We start from the raw sequence: 22604 nt of genomic DNA on the forward strand, positions 1-22604 counted from the left end.
ACGCGGGCCTCTCACTGTTGTGGCCTCTCCCGTTGCGGAGCACAGGCTCCGGACGCGCAGGCTCAGCGGCCATGGCTCACGGGCCCAGCCGCTCCGCGGCATGTGGGATCTTCCCGGACCGGGGCACGAACCCGCGTCCCCTGCATCGGCAGGTGGACTCTCAACCACTGCGCCACCAGGGAAGCCCCCAAATGCCTTTTAACACAATAATTTGATGGCATATTCGTAGGGAGAAATACTCCGAGGCTAGAAAGAGTGCAACAAGAATCTTAAAAGCGTTTATAACAATCACCTTGTAGGTGGTGCTGTTTGTAGTATTATTGTTAGATTATGGTATCTGAATTATAGGATAAAGCAAATGAATAACTGTGTTGGTGTCACTGAGAGCTCGAATTTTTGGGAAGGGAAAAAGGAGATGCAGATATAAGATTGATGAGGTTAAGTCCAAAGTCTAGGGTCCTATGAAAACTGGAAGGTATCACTATGAAATTATGATCTATATGTATTTCCTGGCTCTGCCTACTGAAATCAAGGTCTAGAAACAATGAAAACCTAGTAGCAATGAATCATCCCAGTGTCCAGATTGTGGTTTCAAAATATCAATTCCTACAAAAGGGACCTTGTACTCTTTGCAGAAAAGGCTGAAATTTAGGGAGGAAAATGTACAAGCCTGGAACATTTTTTGGTACCAGAAAGCAAGTAGACTACCAGAGACTGGGGTTATGTTGAAAGGAGTAGACCACCCCACTGTCAAATATATGACAAGTTGAACTTTAATAAGAATAATAATTGCAATGGATCGAAATGAAAGACATGTTAAAATGCAAAAGTTCACAGCGACACTTAAAACACAGAACCTCATTGATCGCATCTTGATGACGCTCAGGAACTAGCTTATTGGGAAACTTGGAGAAAATTTATATGTGAATTAAGCATTTACCCTGCCTTTCCTTTACGAGCTGTACTTGAAGGTAAGAACTAGTTGGCGAGGAGAAGGTTCTCTTTTTTTGCGGTACGCGGGCCTCTCACTGCTGTGGCCTCTCCCATTGCGGAGCACAGGCTCCGGACGCGCAGGCTCAGCGGCCATGGCTCACGGGCCCAGCCGCTCCGCGGCACGTGGGATCCTCCCGGACCGGGGCACAAACCCACGTCCCCTGCATCGGCAGGCAGACTCTCAACCACTGCGCCACCAGGGAAGCCCGAGAAGGTTCTCTTTAAAACTGTATTCCAGCTAGCAAATTATGAAATATTGATAGAATTGGAATATCACTACCTAGAATATAAATGAATGTAGGTTATTATTGTCAAGAGCTGCTAATATCACAAAAGAGAGATAAGCAGACATTATATGCCTCTTAATAGTAGTTCACAAAATTAACCAATTAAATCTTTCTGCAGAAAAATTTGAACTTGAATCTCACCAAGTTTCTAGATATAACTACCAATATAGGAAAAACAAAGGACAGAGGAATGTGTTAAATACCCCTATAAAGGGTGCAATCAACAAACTCTAAACTGAGAGACATTCTAGAGGTCAGTGGCTCTCACAAAATATTGCAAAAAATAAAAATAAAAAAAGGAGGGTGGTCCTATAGAGTAAAAAGAAATAAGAGACATATCAAGCAATGGCGATATATGGACTTAAGTTGGATCCCAACTGAAACAAACTTAAAGAAATATAAAGTAATTAGGAAATTGAAACATTGCCTAAAGTCTTGAACATACGAAAGAATTACTGTTTTATTTTTTAAAGTGTGTTAATAGTATTGTGATTAGGCTGAAATTCTCTTTTAGATGCATATTGAATTATTTACAGATGAAATGATAGGACATTTGGAATTTGCTGCACAATAATTGGGAAGGAGCAGTGAGCAAAATAAATAGGGATGTAGATGAAAAAAGATGGCACATGAGCTGGTGACTGTCGAAGCTGTGAGTTCATTATACTATTTGACATACTTTCGTATATGTTTAAAATTTTGCATAAGAATAAATTTTTAAAATCGTAAGTGGTGGCTGCAGGTTGTATAAAAGAATGCTAGTCCTGTTTTACCATGTTGCTGTGTGACGGTGGGAAATTCATTCAACTTCTTGTATTTTGATTCCCTTTCTAAAAAATGAGGATAATTGCCTTCATCTCGTTTAATGCGAGACATGGATTATCATACGGTCTATCATATGGACCAAATGACATGATGTATGCAAAAGAATTCGGAAATGTCTAAAATGTAGATTTATCGAGTATTACTATGACTTTAAGGTGTCTGTGGATGAAATCTGATCGAAACTATGCTTTCATTTTTTTTTCCCTCCAGACTCAAGAGCATCGAGTTTTGATTTGTCAAGTTGCAGGACAGGATTTTATCCACAATTTTTTCCAAATGAAATGTTTCATTTCCACCCTTAAAAAATGCAGTGTTGGTTAAAGCGAGAGATCATTTTAAAAATTTCTTTCCTGTTGAAATACTCTCATCCGACTGAATTTAAATCAGAACTACGAGTAGGGAAATCTGGAGTTCAGAAGTTGACTTAAGCAAGAATTTTCCAGTTGCGAGACAAGAACATACTTTACATTTTGACTGCAGGTCACTGCATCTAAGACATGTTCATAAAGAGATATTTTAGTCCAAGTACAGTCCTATCTCTTCACAAAGCCAGTGTCGTGAAGGCATGTGTCACATATTTTTTAGACGTCCATGGAAGGAAAGTATTCCGTTTCAGTTTACTGCGTACCTACTATGTGCTAGGGGCTGGGCATATGGAGATAAGCAAAACAGTCTCTTTGTCAGCTGAGTGGTGATAGGAGAGCACAAGAAAGAAAGAGATCATTTCAACACAGTGTGCAAAGCACTGAGTTTTTAAAAGTGACCATTCTTCAGCATTTGCTCAACAAATGTCAATTGATTTGGAAGTGCACTCTCCTAATTTTTACCAAACCATTTAGGAACTGGCTACGTGAAAAGAGTACCAAGGGAACTAATACACATTGTTCATATGTTTTGTGCCAGGCTCTTATCACAGAAAGATAACTAACACTGGCCGGGTTCTTGCCTTGGACCAGGCACTGTTCTGAGCACTTCGTAAGTACTGAAGGTCATTTAATCACACAACAGCTCAACAAGGTAGGTACTTTATTATACCCATTTCACAGCTGAGGAAATGGAGGCATAGTAAGGTGAAGTCAGGTGCCCAAGGACTCACAAATAGAGGCTGGGATTTGAACTCAGGGCATTTTGACTCCAAGCTGTGGCTCTTAAGCCCTATAATCTATGTCTATGACCTCATTCAGCTGTTCTCCAACTCTCAATAGATGACTGTTAGACTTTTCATTTTGCAGGTAAAGGTCTGGGCTGTTGAGCATCTCAAGGTCACCTATTCTCCCAGCAGCATTGCTGGGATGCAAACTTAAGAATTTCGTTGCAAGGCTTGGGTCTTTCTTTCTAAGCTTCACAATTCCAGTGCCTGTCTTTATCAGACCTAGAAGTAAGTGACTGGAGACCTGACCTCATTAATCTCTGTCTCCGTGCACAGGTGTGACTTCCTCTGCTCTAAATGGAGATGCTGAGGCAAAGCCCAAATCTCAGGGCTGCACGTGAATCGGGCACGAGGTAGGAGGCACCTGACTGTCTGCTCTCTTCTGTCCAACGTTCGGGATATTCACCTACCCCAGAGGAGGAGGTGTTTGGCATATTGCTCCACATATGTGCAGGATGAGCCTTCCCAATTATGAAGTTACGTAACCGCCTCTGTCACTCTGGAGATGTAAAATTACACATGTTCCCACTGGGATGCTGCTGCGTACCAGGCATCAATGGGGATTATTCAGCCTTTAATAAAAATAGAGGGCCTCTGAGTCACAAGGGAAAACGGTGGAAGCTGGTAGCAAACCCAGGAGCAGACGGACTTGATCCGGATGAACAGGACTCTGATGGATGTTATGAGATGACACTTGAAGTGACGCACTCCTGCAGAAAGCATCCTCTAGCAGACAGGCAGCGGAACACGGTGGAAAGTAAATGGACCTAGAAGTTCAAGCATTTGGATTCCTGTTTCTGTCTGGTCCTCCTTATTGTCTTTGTGACCTCAAGTGACTTGAGTCTCTGCTCCTGCCTTGGGACCAAATGGATAATAATACTTTCTCTGTTTGCTGTGTTCTCTTCTTTGTTGTGTTGTTGTTGTCATTGTTTGTTTGTTTGTTTGTTCTTTTGGCTGTGCTGCACGGCTTGTGGGATTTTAGTTCCCCGACCAAGAATTGAACCCGGGCCCTCAGCAGTGAAAGCACAGAGTCCTAACCACTGGATCTCCAGGGAATTCCCTGTTTGTCTCAGACTCTTGCTTTCAGAGTAAAATATTAATAGCTCACAATTTTTGAGCAATTATTCTACGTGAAAATCACTGGGAGAGATACTATAATCATATTCTCATGTAATAGTATATAACAAACTTATAAAACCTGTTATTATCATATCCATTTTATAGGCGAGAAAACTGAGACAAAAAATTAAGTAAATTACTGAAGGTCACGTATTTCCTGAGTGGCGGAGTTGGGGTTTGAATATTACCTACCCCACTCCCAGGCTTACATCTGTAACTGCTACAGTTATGGGATGTAGTTACATAATTTCAAACCCTTTTGAAAGTTAAAAAGAAAAAAATCAGATATCACTTGAGCACTCAGGCCCTCACTATTCACTTATGCATTCTTACTTTATACCCATCTTCATGTGATGAGGTTATCTGCTTTCCCAGGACAAATGGAGAGTAGAATAAACTGAATCAGAATGTTAGAAAGGTTTTGGGGAAGGGAGTACTGAGAGGGGACAAAGTAATTCCTTAAGGTGACAGAGAAGATAGAAACATCCTTCTTATTATGGAACGAAGACCCCTACTCTGAACTCGTTCTCTCTTAGCTATATGAGAATTTCTCACCTGTCAGTTTAAAACCTGTGTGATGAAGTGTACGTATATCTTTCTATAGGATTGCCTTGTCTGATTCTGTCTCCACGGCCCTCAGATGGGTTGTCATTTGCATGTCAGACTAAGGAGTCCTCTCCTGTAACTAGAAGCCATCAAGACGTGGAGGACATGACTCCAGCTCTCATAGAAAACCAGAAAGACCTAAATATAGGAATTCTGCAAATGGCCAGACTTTGACATTTGGCTTATTGTTTCACCATAAATTCAGCTAAAACTGAAAAGCAAGGTAAGGTCATATTGCAGGATTGAATGCCCTTGGCATTGTGAAGATACGCAGACAATTCTTTCTGTCTTTCCCCAATCTAGAAAGTGGAAAGGTGGGCTTTGGAGACAGATCTGGGTTTGAATTCTAGTTCTCTCACTTACTAGCTGAGTAGCCTGACTTTCTTCATCTGTAAAACAGGATCCATAATAACGACCATTAGGGTTGTTGAGAGGATCCAATGAGATAACACAGGTGAAGTGCCAGGCACATAGTAGGAGCTTGATACATATTAACTCTTACCCCCTTTTCTTCGATTGCCAAGTTTTATTTACTCTTTTTTCCCCTTGACTACATTTTACCATCCCGCTTTATTACAAATAACTTATGTACGTATCTCTAGCTTCTAGGTTTTTAGCTGTTTCATCCCTGGCTTCTCAGGATGCGTTACCTCCCTGTCTCCATGGTGATTTCTCAGTGGTATGTTTCTATTTCTGCTCTGGCTGAGAGTCTTCCTGTTTTGTTTTTTTCTTTTCCTGGTTACTTTTTCGAAGCACATACAAAGAGAGATAGACTGGGATGCACAGCACAGCAGCTAAGCAGACAGGGCCTGGCTCTACCAGACAGTGAGAATCGCCCCAGGTGAGGAATGTTACTGAATTCATGGTCTGAGTCTGCATGGAGAAACCGTACCGGTCGTGGAGAGCAGGTGACACCTCTTGGGTGAAGCCTGTTATGATGCTCCCATGCAGAGTAATTTCCTGCTTCTTTGACTCTTGAAGTCCTTGAACAAGTCTGGTCCACACATTGCACATCCCCCATTGCATTATTTAGGGTCCGGTCTCCTCCAGGAGACAGGAGCCCTTGGGGCCAGGGATGGGATTTTGCACAGTGCTATCCATGGTGCCCACCCTAGATCCTGGCAGATGGGGAAGTGGCACTTTATCTACTCAGGACAAATCAGTGATGAAGCGTTTCCTCTATTTCTGTAAGGCAGTGCTCAAAATGCTGCATACAATCATCTCAAATGATGCTTCAAAACAGCCCTAGTCACGTATTACTATCTTATTTTAGAGAGGAGGAAACAGAGGCTCAGGGAGATAAGTTACTTGCCCAAGGCCACAAATTTCTGGGAGGCAGGGCAGGATCGGAACCTTGGCCTGGATTATCCTCAAACCTGATTGGGAGTTTGGGATGGACATGTACACACTACTATATTTAAAACAGATAACCGACAAGGACCTACAGTATAGCACAGGGAACTCTGCTCAGTACTCTGGAATAACCTAAATGGGAAAAGAATTTGAAAAAGAATAGATACAGGTATATGTGTAACTGAGTCACTTTGCTGCACACCTGAAACTAACACAACATTGTTAATCAGCTATACTCCAGTATAAAATAAAAATTAAAACAAAAAAAAACCCCAAACCTGAATGTTTACCTAGTTTACACAACTCCTATAGTAATAGAACTGGGAGGGGTCCCAGTTTGCCTCAGGCAGAAATTGAAAGCTCTTTTTTTTTAAACAATAGTTTTATTGAAAGAGATACACCTAAAGGGAATGAAAACCATATTGCTCTCCAAATCATCTCCATCTTAGTTTTTTATTAAGTGGTGTGTGCTAGGAATTGATTCTTTAAGAATCACAACTTGCTGGGAATTCCCTGGAGGTTCAGTGCTTAGGACTTGGTGCCTTCACTGCCGGGGCCCGGGTTCAACCCCTGGTCAGGACACTAAGATCCCTCAAGCCACGCAGTGAGGCCAAAGGAAAAAAACAAAAAACAAAAAACAAAAAAAAGAATCACCACTTGCTGCAAGCAACTAGAAGTCATTTATTGCAGAGATGAGTGGTTGCCTCTCAGGTGAACTTTATGGCAATGGGAAATGCCAGGTAATCAAAGGCAGTTAGAGGAAAATGTCAGGTTACCTGCTGTCCATGGTAGAAGACAGCGAGGAGGAACATGGCCATCAGCAGCAGTGACGCCTCCTTGGTCCCCAGGAAATCTCTGTTGGAAGAAGAAATGCAAATGGTGGCATATGGTTATTGACAACCGTGGAGGGGCTTCAAGGAGGCCTGTTAGGAAACTGAGGTTCAGACTGGAGTGGGATAAAAAGAGAGAAGCAGTTGTTTTTTGAGCTCCCACTATATGATAGGGGCTTCTCTATAAGGCTTTCATACAGGCTAATTCAGAACTCAGTTGATCCCCAAGGGCATGAGGTCACATAGATCATAGCTGCTGGGTGACTCTAGAATCCAGCATCTGGACAATGAACTTACATTAATAATGACGTCTTCTATTTGCAAAACACTTTTTCTAGATTTCAAAGAGCTCTGATACTTTCTTGTCACAAAAGTCCATGTGAAGACAAACATCCCCTCTTTTTCTTTAGATGTTATCCTATTTAAGAGGCAGGCAAGGTACTTGCTATGTGGCAGCCCCTGTTTTAAGTGCTATAAGAATCACACTTAGGTTTTTATATAAATTCCTATTTCAATTTTGGGCACTGTTGTTACCCTCTTTGATCTCTCTTCTACATGGCTGCTACAATGTTTTTTATCATTAAAGCCAGATCACATTACTCTTGTTTTATAGCTTCCCAACCACAAGCATACATATACTCAGAACTCACTCAGAGGTAACTTAACTCTGATGTGGTTAAGGACACAGTGGGGCCATCATGGATGAGACGCAGTGCTCAGAGAGAGTAGAATGGGCACTAATATGGCTTCACCCAGGCAATCTCCAGCTTTCCCTTTTCTATTCTCACTGGAGACCAGCATGAGTAGCGTGGGGCTTAGGGAAATGGGAGCGTGATCCCAGGTGCCAAGGCCAGCTTCTCACCTAGGTTTATGCTAAAAGACCCTCCCAGCTTACACAGGGCCAGCCCCAGTCCAGCTCTCCAGGTAGAACAGGGACTTAGGAATGGAAATGTGCTTTCTCTTGGGGAGGTATTGTGCACATGGGGACCCAGGGGACCAAGGAACTCTGTGGGCTGAAACAAGATTCAGATTTGTGAATTCCTAGCTCCATCTGCTTTTCCTTGGAGATAAGATGCTAATAAAAGATAAAACTCACTATTATATTTCTTTTCTGTAGCTCCAGTGAAGCATATAGTTATTGAGCATCTACTGTGTACCAGGCACATGCTAGGATACAGAACTGAAGACGGCACATTGTCTTTGCCCTCAAAACGGTTCAGAAAAGGAAAGCACCAAACAGACAATTTCATAACATGATACACTGCCTAGTAAGGGTACACTCTTGTTACCATGGAAATATATGGGAAGAGAAAGTAACCCGGGCTGGATATTCAGGGAAGACACAAGAGCTGAATATTAAAGGTCGATAAGACTTTGGGAGGAAAAGGTGGGATGCATTCTATAGGTATGAGACATATATCTTGCTTAGCTAGCTGGTTAACAAGCCTCTAGTGTAGGGGGATAAGTAAATATCATATATCAAGTGAGGCCACACGCAGACTCAGATCTATTAGAGCTGTCCACCACCAGCGCTGAAGTGAAGAGTGTTGGACTGTGATCCATATATTGCCAATCCAGAATTTTAGGCGCTAGACTCATTCATTCATTCATTCAGTCACAGTCACCATAGTGCTTGTTTTGGGGAATAGGCACATTCCAGTACCACCCTTTCTTTCATGTCAATTAATTCTCTGGCCCCTGAAGTTTGTGGACTCCTGAAAAAATAATAAAAAGTCATGAGTTTTGTAGTCATGTAGACCCAGCTTCCCATTTCAGGTCTGCTGCTGACCAGTGGTTTGACCTTGGACAAGCCACTTAATATCTCTGAGCCTCAGTTCGTGGCCCTGTGAAAGACTCTAAATGCGTTTACCTCCCTAATTGTGAGAATTAATTGACCAAATCTTGGTAACGTGTTTGGCATGGTGTGTGGCCCATGTCTCCCTCTCTTGACTCCCTAAAGCTCCCAGCACATCATCTTGCCCCTGGTGGTGGCATTTTACAAAATCACTCGTTCACATGGCTTAGTTTGAATGGGAGATGTCCTATGTTTAGCTCCTCGTGAATAAACTCCTGCTCTGACTGGCACTTCTGATATCCTTTTCTTTGTGATGCAGAAGACTTTTTAAAGCTCAGCAATTTATCACTTAAAACACACTTTCAAGAGAAAACATAAACACCTCTTGAATCATTTTGAAAGCAGTGGTTGACTAAAAATAGAGAGATGGCTAGATCAAATTCGGGAGAGAAGTAAAGGAAAATTATGCTCATCTTTGAGTCTTCAGGATGTATTTCAGATGGAAAAACATATGACCTGAGTAGAGACTACAAAATATGCACAGTAAGTCAGCCTGGCCAAAGAACATCCAGAAAGAGCTGTGATTTGAATTTAGAAGGGATTTTTTTCTTTTTTCTTTTTTTTTGTAGCTTCTATGACTATTTGAAGAAATTCCAAAGAGAGCCAAATGGCTGAAATCTGTACAATATCTGCTAGATATTGGGTGGCAGAGACATAAAACCCAGGACATTTTGAACTAATTTCTTTGTATTAACAAAATTACTAAGTTAATACTATCCTCTCCCTAGGCTCATAGAAAAGGACATATTAAGTGAAAACACGTATAGAATAATGTGATTCTCAAGGATACCACAATCTTTAGAGATCATCTTACCTGATGTCTTATAAAAATTCATATTTAATTTGAGTGTTAATCATTATAGAAGTATTCATTCTAGTTGTAGTGAATTTGGAAGCTAATACAAATTCACAAATAAAAAAATAAAAATAAAAATTATCCTTCAGCCTACCACCCAGAGAAAGCAATGGTTAATATTTTGGAATCACCTCAGTGTCATTTCCTTTTCCTTTACGCAAAAATATATTTATGTTTACAAATTTAGAACTGTATGGTTCATACTGTTTTGTAACCTACTTTTGCACTTAGTATGTATTATGAAAAGAATTCCGTGTAATTAAATACTTTACAATGTGAATTTAATGGATTCATCCAATTCCATATTATGTGTACCATACGTAATATAATAGTCCTTGCAAGCCTTTTAATTTATTGGTTGAAAACTGAGGCCCAGAGAGAAGAAGACACCTGCTTAAGGTCACACAGCTGATTTGTGTCCCAGCCAGGATGAGAACTCACATCTCAGGCACCAAGTTTGGAGCATTAGCGATTGAGCACCTGAAGTCAAATTTTAATTTAGTTATTAGCTCCCATTTCCCCTCATGAAACCCCAAATAAACCAGCCAGTTTGAATTTATCTTTTATTCTGTTGCCATACTAATGACTGCATTTGCTTAGCGCTGATTTTGTCATACCTCTAATAACACTTTGCATACATTGCCTGCTTTAATTGTCATAGCAACACTTAAAATATTATTACCCCTATTCTAGTAAAGCAGAAACTGAGACTCAGATGTTAAACGATACACTCCAACTCACAGATCTAGTGAATGGTGAAGGCTGGCTATCAATCCAGATCTCAACGATGCTTTTTCTGTAGCTATCATGCCCTCCTACATGCACTTACTTATAAATACTTGCCTCTAAGCTCCTTAAGTGTCTTATTCATCTGTGAATCTGCAGGGCCTACCAAAGCCCACAACAAAGGTATGACACTTAAGTCCGAAAGCAAATTGTGCTTACAGGATGGGGAACACAAGGTTTATGGGTAACGGTGAGCAAAAATCATAGGGTTGTAGATAGATGACACTTAGCTTACTATGAACTAATGGTATAATATGATTCTAAATGAAATAATATTTCCATCAGTCACTCATTCATCTCATATTTCATTCAACAAACATTTAATTGGACACCTGCTGCCAGATACTCCGCTAAGTGCCAAAAATATGAACATGAGTAATGGCCCTTGCCCTCAAAACTCCTATTCTAATGGAAGAGGAAGACATGGCAGTTAAAGATTGGAACAGACAGAGATAAGTGCAAAAAATGATAAAAAATTATGTGCACAGATTAGAAAATGAGGAATGATCAGAGTGGGCTTCCCTGAGCGGGGAGGGCCTTGAGTATGATGGGTTGGCGGGGGAGGTGTGTGCAGAATCTGGTAACCGGCACGTGGTTTCCTGTGGCTAGAATACGGGCTATAAATGGTGACCTGTGGAGCTGCAGGAGATAAGGTTGGAGGAGTCGATGGGACTCCAGGGAGAGCCTGGACGTTCTTGACAAGCAGGTTGAACTTTTTGTTCCTTAGAGGCAATAGGGAAACCCTTAAGGATTTTAAGAAGGATAATGTGTTGACCACATGGCTTTGACGGCTTTGAGGAGGGTGGATTGAGAGTGCAGGCTGGGGGATCAGGTAGGGTACAGCAGTCCAGAGATGGTAGTAGGGATATTTCTAGAACAGCAGTATTTGTGGTATAGAAGGGGTCACGTCTGATAATAATCGTTAGTATTCATCAAGTGCTTATGCTATGCCAGACCTTGTGCTAAGTTTCCATGATCACATTTGATGTCTCATATATTCCTACAACATAGGAACTATTATCATCCCCACTTTACAGATGAGAAAAGCAGGGCTTAGAGAGATCATCACTTTTAATTAATTTGCTCATGATCACACAGCTGGTTGATGGTTGAGATGGCATTTGAATACAGGTGGTTTAGCTCCTAAACTTGTACTCACAAATGTCATGATGTAGTCATTCCTGTAAGGGAATGACTCACAAATGTCATGATGTAGTCATTCCTGTAAGGGATGCTGAGGAGGATGAATCTTTAGGGACACTGATAAGACACTGGGTGCCTCCCCTGTTTTGGGCTCAGTGTCATCCGCGGAGACAGTGGGTTGTCAGGGAGGGGCCTCATGAGACGATAGAGAGTCTGAGTATTTGGGATCATCTCAGTGTGGATGCAGCCAGGTTGCCCTGTGCAAGGTTCTCTGTACTTTCCCAGGCACCTGACCCTCAGGAACAACCAGCAGAAATGCCCTGAACCAATGTGAGCTCCTACAGGGTTGGTTAAATTCCAACAGCATGAGCAGACTGTGACTGCCAAATGGATCCACAGTTTGACTTCTGACCCGTTGACTTATAATGCAGCTGAGAGGGAAGGCTGAACGAACTCTTCCGTTCCTTATTCATTTAATTCTGTTGATAGCAGAGTGTGAGTGAATACGAGACTAACCGATAATTGACCTTGAGTCAGGAAGAAGCTGAGAAAAGCACTTGAATGTCAGCAGCAAGGAATTTGGGATTATGCTTTACTCTTACAGCCCTACTTAACAATTTAACTACCTGTTTTTCCTTAAGACCTCAAAACAGAATTCAGAACTAAACCTTTCTCCTAAAAATGAAGGAGGGGATAGGAATGAACAGACACTGATCACATACTATGTGCCAGGCACATCAGAGCCTCACGCAGTCCCGTACCAGAGTGTAGTTACTCCACTTCACTGATGGGTAAAGTGAGGTCCAGAGTTGGGAAGAGACTTTCCAATGCAACAGAGTCTGGATCTGAAGCCAAAGCCCTGGCTTGTTCCATTAATGCTGTGTTTTCCTCTGAATGAATAGGTTTTAGATGGTTTAATTTTTATTTCTACTACAAACGTGGCCTATTTGGTTCATACATCTCTTGGCCGTCGTTTGTGCTGGCTTCTGCTTGGCCATGGGACATCTATTGGCACTATTTTACCTAATTTGAAACTGTTTTGACTTTCTTTGAACCCTGGGCATATGGTTCTTCCTCTTGATTTAAGAGAGATGTATGCATTATTTACAAACATGGACTTTGGAGCCAGAAAGACCTGAGTTTGAATCTGGATCTGTTACCTACTGGCCATGTGCAACCGGGTAATTGTTGAACCTCTCTGAGCCTGTGCTCCTCAGCTGGTTGCTGTGAGGGTTAAATAGGATATAAAGTGGATGATGCAGATGTGTAACAGACACAAATTAGTATCTAGAATTTATAAAGAACCTTTACAAATCTAGTAAGAAAAAGGCAAACCACCTAATAAAAAACCAGGCAAAAGACGTGACCTGGAAGTTTACCGAAAATGGTCAATAAACAACAACAAAAAAGATGCACAAATTTACTCATGATCAAGGAACTACTATCGAAAATAATGAGATAAAATTCTCACTCAGGAATTTAATAAGAATTACAAGGACTGCTGCCTGTAAGAGAGAAATTGTTCCAATCTTGTTGGAGAGCCATTTGGCAATATTTTAAAACGTGGAAAATGCAGATACCCTATACTCCAGCTAGTGTGCTTTTAGATCTAAACCCCAGGAGACATTTTCAATGATGATCCCTGAAGTGCTGATAACCTTTTAATAGGTCAAAGGATAAACATATTTTGGGGAAAGTGGGGGGTGGGTGGTGGTGGTGGGATGAATTGGGAGATTGGGATTGACATGTATACACTGATGTGTATAAAATGAATGACTAATAAGAACCTGCTGTATAAAAAAATAAAATAAAATAAAATTCAAAAAAAAAGGAATCAGATCTGTAGATATGAAGCTGGATGGATCTAAAAAATACTATATTGCATGGCAACACAAGAATTTTATAAATAATTTCTAATACAGACAAAACTAAATATATATAAAACACACGGATGGGAAGCATATATATTAAGTGCATTAGAAGTTGACTCTTGGGAGGAGGATAAAAGAACAATGCTGGGAAAGGGAACTTCAGCAGTATCTGAAATAACCTTATCCTTTTAAAAATGCAGAAAGAAACATGACTAATTGCTAGCATTGTTTATTTCCAGGGGTTGGTTCATAGATGTTCACATTATTAGCAGCAGGCACATTTTCTGAGGTTTCTTGAACTATCTTAGCTATTTTTTTCATTTGCATTTTCATTTTTTAATTTTTAAAAAAACTTTGGCTGCACCGCGTGGCATGCGGGATCTTAGTTCCCTGACCAGAGATGGTACCTGCACCCCCTACAGTGGAAGGACAGAGTCTTAACCACTGGACCTCCAGGGAAGTCCCTTCTTGAATTAACTTGACCTCATCTTTCTCTCAGCCTGTTGGCCATTTGTTCTGGTCTCAGTGAGACCAACGTGCTTCCCACCCCCAAGGCCAATCAGCAACATGCTCAGCGTCTGGCTCTTTTCATCACTCCTGGCTCCCATGAAGCTCCATAAGGCAGTTGTGGGATCTGGTTTCCCCAAGGGCTGTGGAAATGGCCAAGTGATGTCACCAGCAAGTACATCCAGAGATGAACTGAGACTAATGGGAGAAAGAGGAGGGCAAGAGCCAGTAGATTCCTCTCCCCTCCTCTGTTTGTGACACTTCCCTACCTCATCACCTACCCAGAGATAATTCAATTGGCCAAATGAATGCATCTTCCAAGGCACCAGCTTCGCAATTCATGGGGTCAGCACAACATGGCATTTGCTTGTATTTGCTTCCCATCCTTTTCTTCTTCACGTCTCTTTTCCCTCAGTTTTGCTGCCCTGGGTTTGCATTAGCACTTCATGCTTGCCTCAGGCTCTGTTCTCTAAGGAATCTAGGCTGTTATTTTTTGGTATTTTTCTATATTTCAAAATTAACAAAATGCAAGGAGTATAGTAAATGCTCAATGCACAATGTCTGCTATTACTAATGGTGCTACAGCAAAATTATAATCAGACCCTACAAATCTTAGAGCTATTAAAGTTGAAGGAGTCATCAACTATTAGATCTGGGGAGACCTGAGCTATGGTTTAGTCCAAACTTTAATTCATTAATTAATCTGTAATGAATATACAGGATAAAATGGAAAACTAGGAATTTTGCCTAAACTGGTAATCCAGAGAGTGTACACAACAAGAAATATGTTGATATTCCTTAAGTACCCAAATTTTGATAACTCTACCTCGATCGTTTTCCCAATGGTTCCATTTCCCATTGAAAGTTGAGCACTTTTTGAACACAGTGATGGGCACTTACTCTCCACTGTGATTCAGGTTGTCATAGCGCAGAAAGAGTCCTGCATAGATGGTCTCGGTCAGCAGGGCATAGATGGCAATCATAATCAGCAGCACAGCCAGCTTCAGGACAGAGTTAAGTCGGAGGAAAACCGCACAGGTCACCATGGCCAACACCCCCGTGAAGACAAAGTACTGAAAACAGAGAAGGCGGGTGGTCAGATTCAACAGGAATGTGGGAGGCTCACTCTCCTAGTCATGGATTCCAGTGGGTCTCTTTATACAGATGTTTGCTGAGCATCTCCATTTGGAGGTCTCAGGCCATCCTCAAATGCAACAGTCCCAAGTTGAAATCATCACTTCCTTACCACCGCCCAAACCTCTGTTCCCTATTCTTGGGGGAGCCATTTGCACCATTCCTCAAGCCAGAAAACCTTGGTCTCTCATCTTTGTTGCCTTTCTTTTCCCCCACATTCCACAGCCAGGTCATCCTAAGTCTGTAGATTCTACTTCCTTAATAGGTTGCACATCCAGCCACTTTGCTCCTTCTAACCTGTTTCTGTTTCAGCTCTCATCTACAGTTGGCAACAGTTTTCTGGCAGCTCTGGCAGCTTCTAACTCCCAATCCCTACTGAATACACACTATTACTCTCCATGCAGTATTTCCACAACACAGATCTGATCATGTCACTCCTTAACTTGAAGTCTTTTCATTGCTCTCCATTCCCACAAATTATATTCTCCTTCCTGCATGGCAAAACTCTCAAGACCATCATATATCAGATTTCCTTTCACTTTCCAAATCCCAACATATGTTCCAGCCTCACTATCTATCGGCTCTCCCCCATAGGTCTTTCCCTGCTCTCCCGTGCCTCAGTGTTTTGCATCTCCAGTGCGCTGTTTCTCAAGTTTCATCCATGTGACTAAGCCTTACTTCTCTCACAAGCATTAGCTCAGGTGTCCTCTCCTCTGAGAAGCCTTCATGCGTGTCTCCAGGTACTTCTGGATACGGTCTCATTCCTCTATAGCATCCTTCACAGCCCAGCATAATACCTGCAACTCCGTATTTTTTTGGGGGGGCCACACTGCACGGCATGTGGACCTTGCCCGACCAGGGATCGAACCCGTCCCCTGTGCGGTGGGAGTGCAGAGTCAACCACTGGACCACGGTGGAAGTCCTGCCACTCCTTATTAGAAGTGGCTGCTCAATAGGCCAGTTGGGAACCACTCAAGGGCTATAACATTGGAGTGGCCCCCAAGTGTCAAGCTGCCCAGCTAGATCTCAGCCTTCTGCAGGAAGTGTCTCAACCCATTTCCCTTCTAGAAGTATCCCATGTATCATTCTGGACAGTAGGTTTGGATTCTGAGTATCCAGTAGGAAAAAAGAATAAAACTTGCATTATCAAAGGCCCACTTGGTGGTGGTACTCTGATTTTTATACACGCTGCCTTCTCTTCTAATTTTCAAAGTCACTGGTCAAGATGGGAATCATAATTTCCATTTTACAAGTGAGGAAACTGAGGCTCATACAGCTTAAGCAAATTGTTCAAGTTCTCATAACTAGAAAGTGGCACCTAGGATATCTGGGTACAACCTGTGCATGTAAACGTAACTCTAGTGGGCATACTGGGCTTAATAATTTCTAAAACCCATTCCAGCCTTGTTAGGCATGGTTCTTTCCAACAACTGGTTGTCTTCCCTCTCCTATTACACTAAGAGACAATTTCCGTATGGGCAGAGGCATAAGAATTTCTGGAAATCCCAGAGCAACTACTGAAGGCATGATCGCTGAATTTTTAAGTCAAGCTGACTCACTCAGGTCTACTTTCAACAAACAGTGATCTCAACAAATATGGACAACACCCTGAATAAGTTCCCCACTGAGGGCAAAGGACCAGTGCCTTTATGGCGCGGGGTGGACTCAGAAATGAATAAGGCACTGCCCTGCCCTTAAGGGGCCTAGTGTTTGGGCAGTCCTTTACTTTTGTCTCTTCCTTTCCTAATAAATCCAGTTATGTCCTTGTCTCCAATAGGATGATAAGCTTTCTTCAACTCTCCTTTAAGATCTTCCCTTGGCAAGATTTTTAGGTTAACTCATCTTGATGCCTCTGTGAAGGAAGCTGTGAGTGAAGTGAGCAGGCAATAATAAGTTCATTGCTCAGAGTTTATTTTCTCCATCCAGAGAAACTCCCAAGATCTTCCATTTAAACAAATGGAGGAAAGAGGAATAGATCTGAGGGGTCCTGTTTCGTTGTTACCTGCATCACAACAAATGGTCATGCGTGGCTTTTTCAATGCAAATTATGAATCACTTATTAGGTCAAAAGTCATTGAAATGATTGTGTTCTTGAGCAAAAACTTATGAGGGCACAACAGTGAAATTTAAAAAATGTAACCAGCATTTATTGCATGCATGTCATAATCACGGAATGGTGCTAGGCACTGGGAATTCAAAGAGATGGCCCAGGTCTAAAGGAACTCATGGTCTAAAATGTGAAACAGACAAAAATGCCAATGGTAGCATCCTGTGGAAAATGATCTTTCAGGAATCTGATCCAATGTGATGGGAATACAGAGGCAGAAGGAGTACATTCTGTCTGGAGGAAGCAAGTCTGGAGAAGCCTTTATAGGAGAGCTGAGTTTGAACAGGATCTCAAGGATGGATTGGATTTTACATGACAGAAATGGAACAGGAAGAACATTCTGGGAGGACAGAATGGTGGGAACTGAAAGGTATAAAGGAACAAAGTTATAGGAGAATGAATTCCTTGGGTACATTAGAGAATCATAAAATTGATCATAAGTAGAACTGCTAACGTAGGCAGGCAGGTTTCCAATGTGTTGCCCTCCTTTCTCTACCAAGACTTCTGAAAGTGTAATAGCTAAATATAGTCACACATTTGCACAATGGTTGAACGGATCTTCCTCTTTTTGTGGCCTCAACCAATCGTGTTAGCGTGCTCTTGCCAATCCATTGAAAGGAATCACCTCACTCACTGCCTTGCATGGTTTAGGCAACTTTCTACTTTAAAGTATAAAGTTGAACCTTCCGATGATGCTGTAAACCACAAGACATCAAAGGAATGAGGCCCCTAGAAAAATACCATTAGGAGTTTCTCATCTGTTTCTTTTGGGCCTTGAATGAATAGTGTGAGTGGGACCAGGAAATGGGAGAACAGAAGTGTTAGGACTTTGTGAAAACCCTTCTCTTTCAGCTGGGTCTGGACCCATCAAGTGCATGCTTCCTATAACTTGGGAGGGTGCGGGATTCAATGCAATTCCCAAGTTTCTGTTAAACAACAAATAGTTTCTGTGTTCTTTTAAGTTACGCCAGGAACTTAGAAGGTCCACAGCTCCTAGAGTGTCCCTTGAATGGACCCTAGGTATAGGGGGTTCATAGGTGTGATAAGGCAGGAATAGGAGGCAAAGCCACATTGCGAAAACTCTTGCATGTTTCACTGAGAAGTGTGTACTTTATTCCACAAGGAGCCATGAATGGGTTTCATGTTTGTAGTGGATTCATTAGCTCAGTGCTTTAGAAATAGGTTGTGGAAGGGAAGAGTACAAGATGGATTGTAATTAAAGGAGAAAAGCTGGGCTTCCCTGGTGGCGCAGTGGTTGGGAGTCCGCCTGCCGATGCAGGGGATGCGGGTTCGTGCCCCGGTCCGGGAAGATCCCACGTGCCGCGGAGCGGCTGGGCCCGTGAGCCATGGCCGCTGAGCCTGCACGTCCGGAGCCTGTGCTCCGCAACGGGAGAGGCCACAGCAGTGAGAGGCCTGCGTACCGCAAAAAAAAAAAAAAAAAAGGAAAAAGATTTAAGGCCACGGTAGGAGATCTGCCCAGTAGACTTAGAGGTCTTTGGCTTAGACCTAAGAGATAAAAGGTGATTTGGAGGTGAGGAAAAGAGAAGAGTCAGAAGTGGTGCTAAGATTCCCAGCTTGGATTAAACTACTAAGAAAAAACAACAGAAAAAGGATGGGGGAAAGGGAACAGGTTCAGGTTTAGGCCCCTCAAGCTTCAGGTACCAAAGGGATGATTCAGTAAGGACTCTTGTGAGCATCTACAAACACGAGGTTGCGGTTCAGAAGGCATTTGGGGTCTCGAGACACACATTGTTCAGCTGAACTCACAGGTGTGGAAGACACCACCCAAGAAGAATATAAAGAATAAAGACAGAAGAGAGACTAAAATTTAGAGACTATCATGTTTGAGGGGCTGTGGAAGAAGAGAAGTAAGGACATCGATTAGGGACTGTTGGGGGCGTGAGGAGGGGAATTTGGGGATGGTAGTGAAAAAACATATAGTCCAAAGAAGAAAAATCCCTACAGACAAAGGTTTTGAGAGGAGCATTTAAACGGTAACAGAGAAAATCTTTTCAAAATAATTTACAACTGGAAAGAAGGACACAGAATTTTATATATACTATAATTACAACAATGCAAAATATGTACACAGATGACACAGCATTCAGATGAATTACTGCTCTCTGTAATGTCCTTTAATCTGATTGTAACACGCCGTATCAAATATATTCAAATGTATTCCCTGTATTCCCAAGGACTCTGTATCCCATTTAGTAATGGGGTTCTCTGCTTCTTCCTAGATCTTTTAAGGATGAAAAATAATAATGCCAGGATTCATATGAGAAATGTTAGATACCGGGCAAAGTTTCCAGCAATCATTTAAGAAAAGGAACAGATAAGCTATGTATTCTGAGGCAAGAAGAGACCCGATATTGACACTTTATTTTTTTTGATCAGAAAAATAAAAAGATTGGATGCTGTAATGGGTATCAGCACTTGGGTGCCCTAGTTAGGAAAAAAAGGTGCCCAAATTAGGAAAAAGATACTATGTATAAATAGACAACTGATGGGAACATAACTGTATAGCACAGGGAACTCCACTTCACGCTCTGTGGTGTCCTAAATGCGAGGGAAATCCAAAAGGGAGGGGATATATGTACATGTATGGCTGATTTATTTTGCTGTGCAGTGGAAGCTAACACAATATTGTAAAGAAACGGTACTCCAACAAAAAGTAATTTAAAAAAAGATAGGGGTAGGGGATTAAGAGGTACAAACTACTATGTATAAACTAAATAAGCTGCAAGGGTATATTGTACAGCACAGAGAATATAGCCAATAGTTTATAATAATGTTAATTGGATTCGATTTTGAATCACTATGTTGTATACCTGAAACTAATATAATACTGTAAATCAACTGCACCTCAATAAGAAAAAGAGGTCACAGGCATTTTGGTAACTAGGTTGAAATGTAGTTAGAAGAAGATGGACTAACATCTTCAATGAAGATGTTATGTGGTTCGAGGTTCTTATATTAGATGAACTCTAGGTAAGATGGGGGATCAACTGGCAGTGAGGATGCCTATGCATCGGGGTAAGTTAGTGGAAGACAGATGCAATGACAATAACTAAGCATTTTATTGGGCATGTGTTCTGTGCAAGATACTCTATGAATGAATTTTTTATGCTTCACCTTATTTAATTCTTAAAATGACCCAAGGACAGGTGATATTCTTATGCCCATTTTACAGAAGACGGACAAAGTATTGTAACACTTCTCTGCTTCTTAATACTCAAGGTTTTCTTCTCTCAGATGATATATTGAGTTGGGAAATCACAAATTAAGAATTTCTTCTAAGTCTGTACGGAAGAAAATTGGAGTCCCATGTCTTGACAAAGTGCTAAGCGGAGCAATAGCCTGTTTCCTTGAAGTGAGCATTTAACAAACTAAACCACGCATTCGGTTTTCTACATTCAGTTGATTGAAGGCAGGGGAAAGGGAATTTTGCGTGTGTGCGGTGCTCTGGTACAATCTTACCCTGCTTTGGCTTGTTCTAGATCCTGGTTTCCATGGTTGACCTCCCCTTTCCTCCCCAATACTAGAGGAAGAATGATGAATGTTCTCTAGCACCTTAGAGTTACTAACTTAGATCTGCTGAAACTGCATTTAAATTCCACAAGCAGATGTGCTGTCTGTGTCTGACTTGGGTTGAGGGTGTACTCTTCTGGTTATTTCCTAGAAGGGATTGCAGCTCCAGTCACTATTTTTACCTCATAATAATGCACAGAAAGACGTAGCTATGTTAATGATGTCCACAAATGATGACTCAGCATAACTATGAGGCAAAACTGAATCAATGAGCAGGCAAATAGCTATTTCTTATGGAAAGACATCACTACCTAATTTTTTTTTAATATAAGAATGATGCTTCTGATGATTGTTATTGGTCAGTTCAACGTAGTCACCTTGGGGGACTATGTGCTTATCCTGACCATGCATCTTTGATGACTGAGCTCAGATCTCTGTAAATTATCTTCAGAGTCCACTTCTGAAAAGCACCAAAAATGCAGTCTCTCTGTATTTGATTTCTAAACAGTGATGTCCAGCCAGATCACTCATCTTGGTGGCTTTCAAAAATTAAATTTGTTCCCAGAGGACAACGACTTGACATTGTTGAACATACCTAGGAAGCATACGCTTTCAGCTAAGAACAATTAGCAAAGAGGACCATGGTGGCATTGTCTGAGTATGTGCATGCTCTCCAAGGCCACTCCCTTGGCCTGGGCGACAAGTGAGGGTCTGGAAGGGTCTGGCTCCCTGAGAATGATCCAACTCATGGTGGTCACCATTTTGTAAATAATTGATAGGAGATTGATATTGCTATGAAACTGTGGCCTGTTCGGATTTTTAGTCACATGGAGTACACATGATTATGTAGATAATCTCATGTTTAGAGCATAAAGTCTTGCGCATTTTTTAAAAAAAATTGCTACATCCCTATCTTCTTCCTTCCTTTTTTAAAAATAAATTTATTTATTTGTTTTATTTACTATTTGGCTGCGTTGGGTCTTCGTTGCTGTGCACAGGCTTTCTCTAGTTGCAGCGAGCGGAGGCTACTCTTCGTTGACGTGCATGGGCTTCTCATTGCAGTGGCTTCTCTTGTTGCAGAGCATGAGCTCTAGGCGCGCGGGCTTCAGTAGTTGTGGCACGAGGGCTCAGTAGTTGTGGCTCGCAGGCTCTAGAGTGCAGGCTCAGTAGATGTGGTGCACGGGCTTAGTTGCTCCGCCGCATGTGGGATCTTCCCAGACCAGGGATCGAACCCGTGTCCCCTACATTGGCAGGCGGATTCATAACCACTGAGCCAGCAGGGAACTCCCCCTATCTTCTTCCTTAAATTCAAATCTCTTCTTGGGCAGGCACTACTCACTCTTAGTTACCAAAGTCTTCAAGAAAGAGAGGAAGAGAAGAAGCTAACATTCAATGAATGTTTTATGTATATTATCTCTATTTGTCACCCAACCAATCTTATAAGATAGGTAGTATTGTTAATAATCCCATTATACAGATGAGGAAACTGAGGCTCAGAGAGGTTAGGTGACTTGCCCAAGGCTACACAGCTAGTAAACGGCAAAAGAAGAGTGCTTGCTCACTCTATGTCACCACACAGCCTCTGTCATTCAAGCCTATTCTGTTTCCCAGGCACAATTAATGTCCTTAAAGCCTTGGAATCTAAGCTTCA

The 22604-nt window shown here is 41.7% G+C and overlaps 1 protein-coding gene across 1 annotated transcript in view; it reads right to left on the reverse strand.

Annotated features, from left to right (window-relative positions):
- Nucleotides 1-22604, reverse strand: part of ADCY8 (adenylate cyclase 8) — a 223843-nt gene that overhangs the window by 31032 nt on the left and 170207 nt on the right. Inside the window, exons 13-14 of the mRNA XM_007447988.1 lie at nt 15082-15254; nt 7110-7188 (exon numbers count right to left, since the gene is read on the reverse strand). Coding sequence (XP_007448050.1) covers nt 7110-7188; nt 15082-15254 — 252 coding nt within the window. The remainder of the gene's footprint in view (nt 1-7109; nt 7189-15081; nt 15255-22604) is intronic.

This window comes from Lipotes vexillifer, unplaced genomic scaffold, assembly GCF_000442215.2.
Source record: "Lipotes vexillifer unplaced genomic scaffold, Lipotes_vexillifer_v1.1 scaffold796, whole genome shotgun sequence".
NCBI classification, from domain to species: Eukaryota; Metazoa; Chordata; class Mammalia; order Artiodactyla; family Lipotidae; genus Lipotes; species Lipotes vexillifer.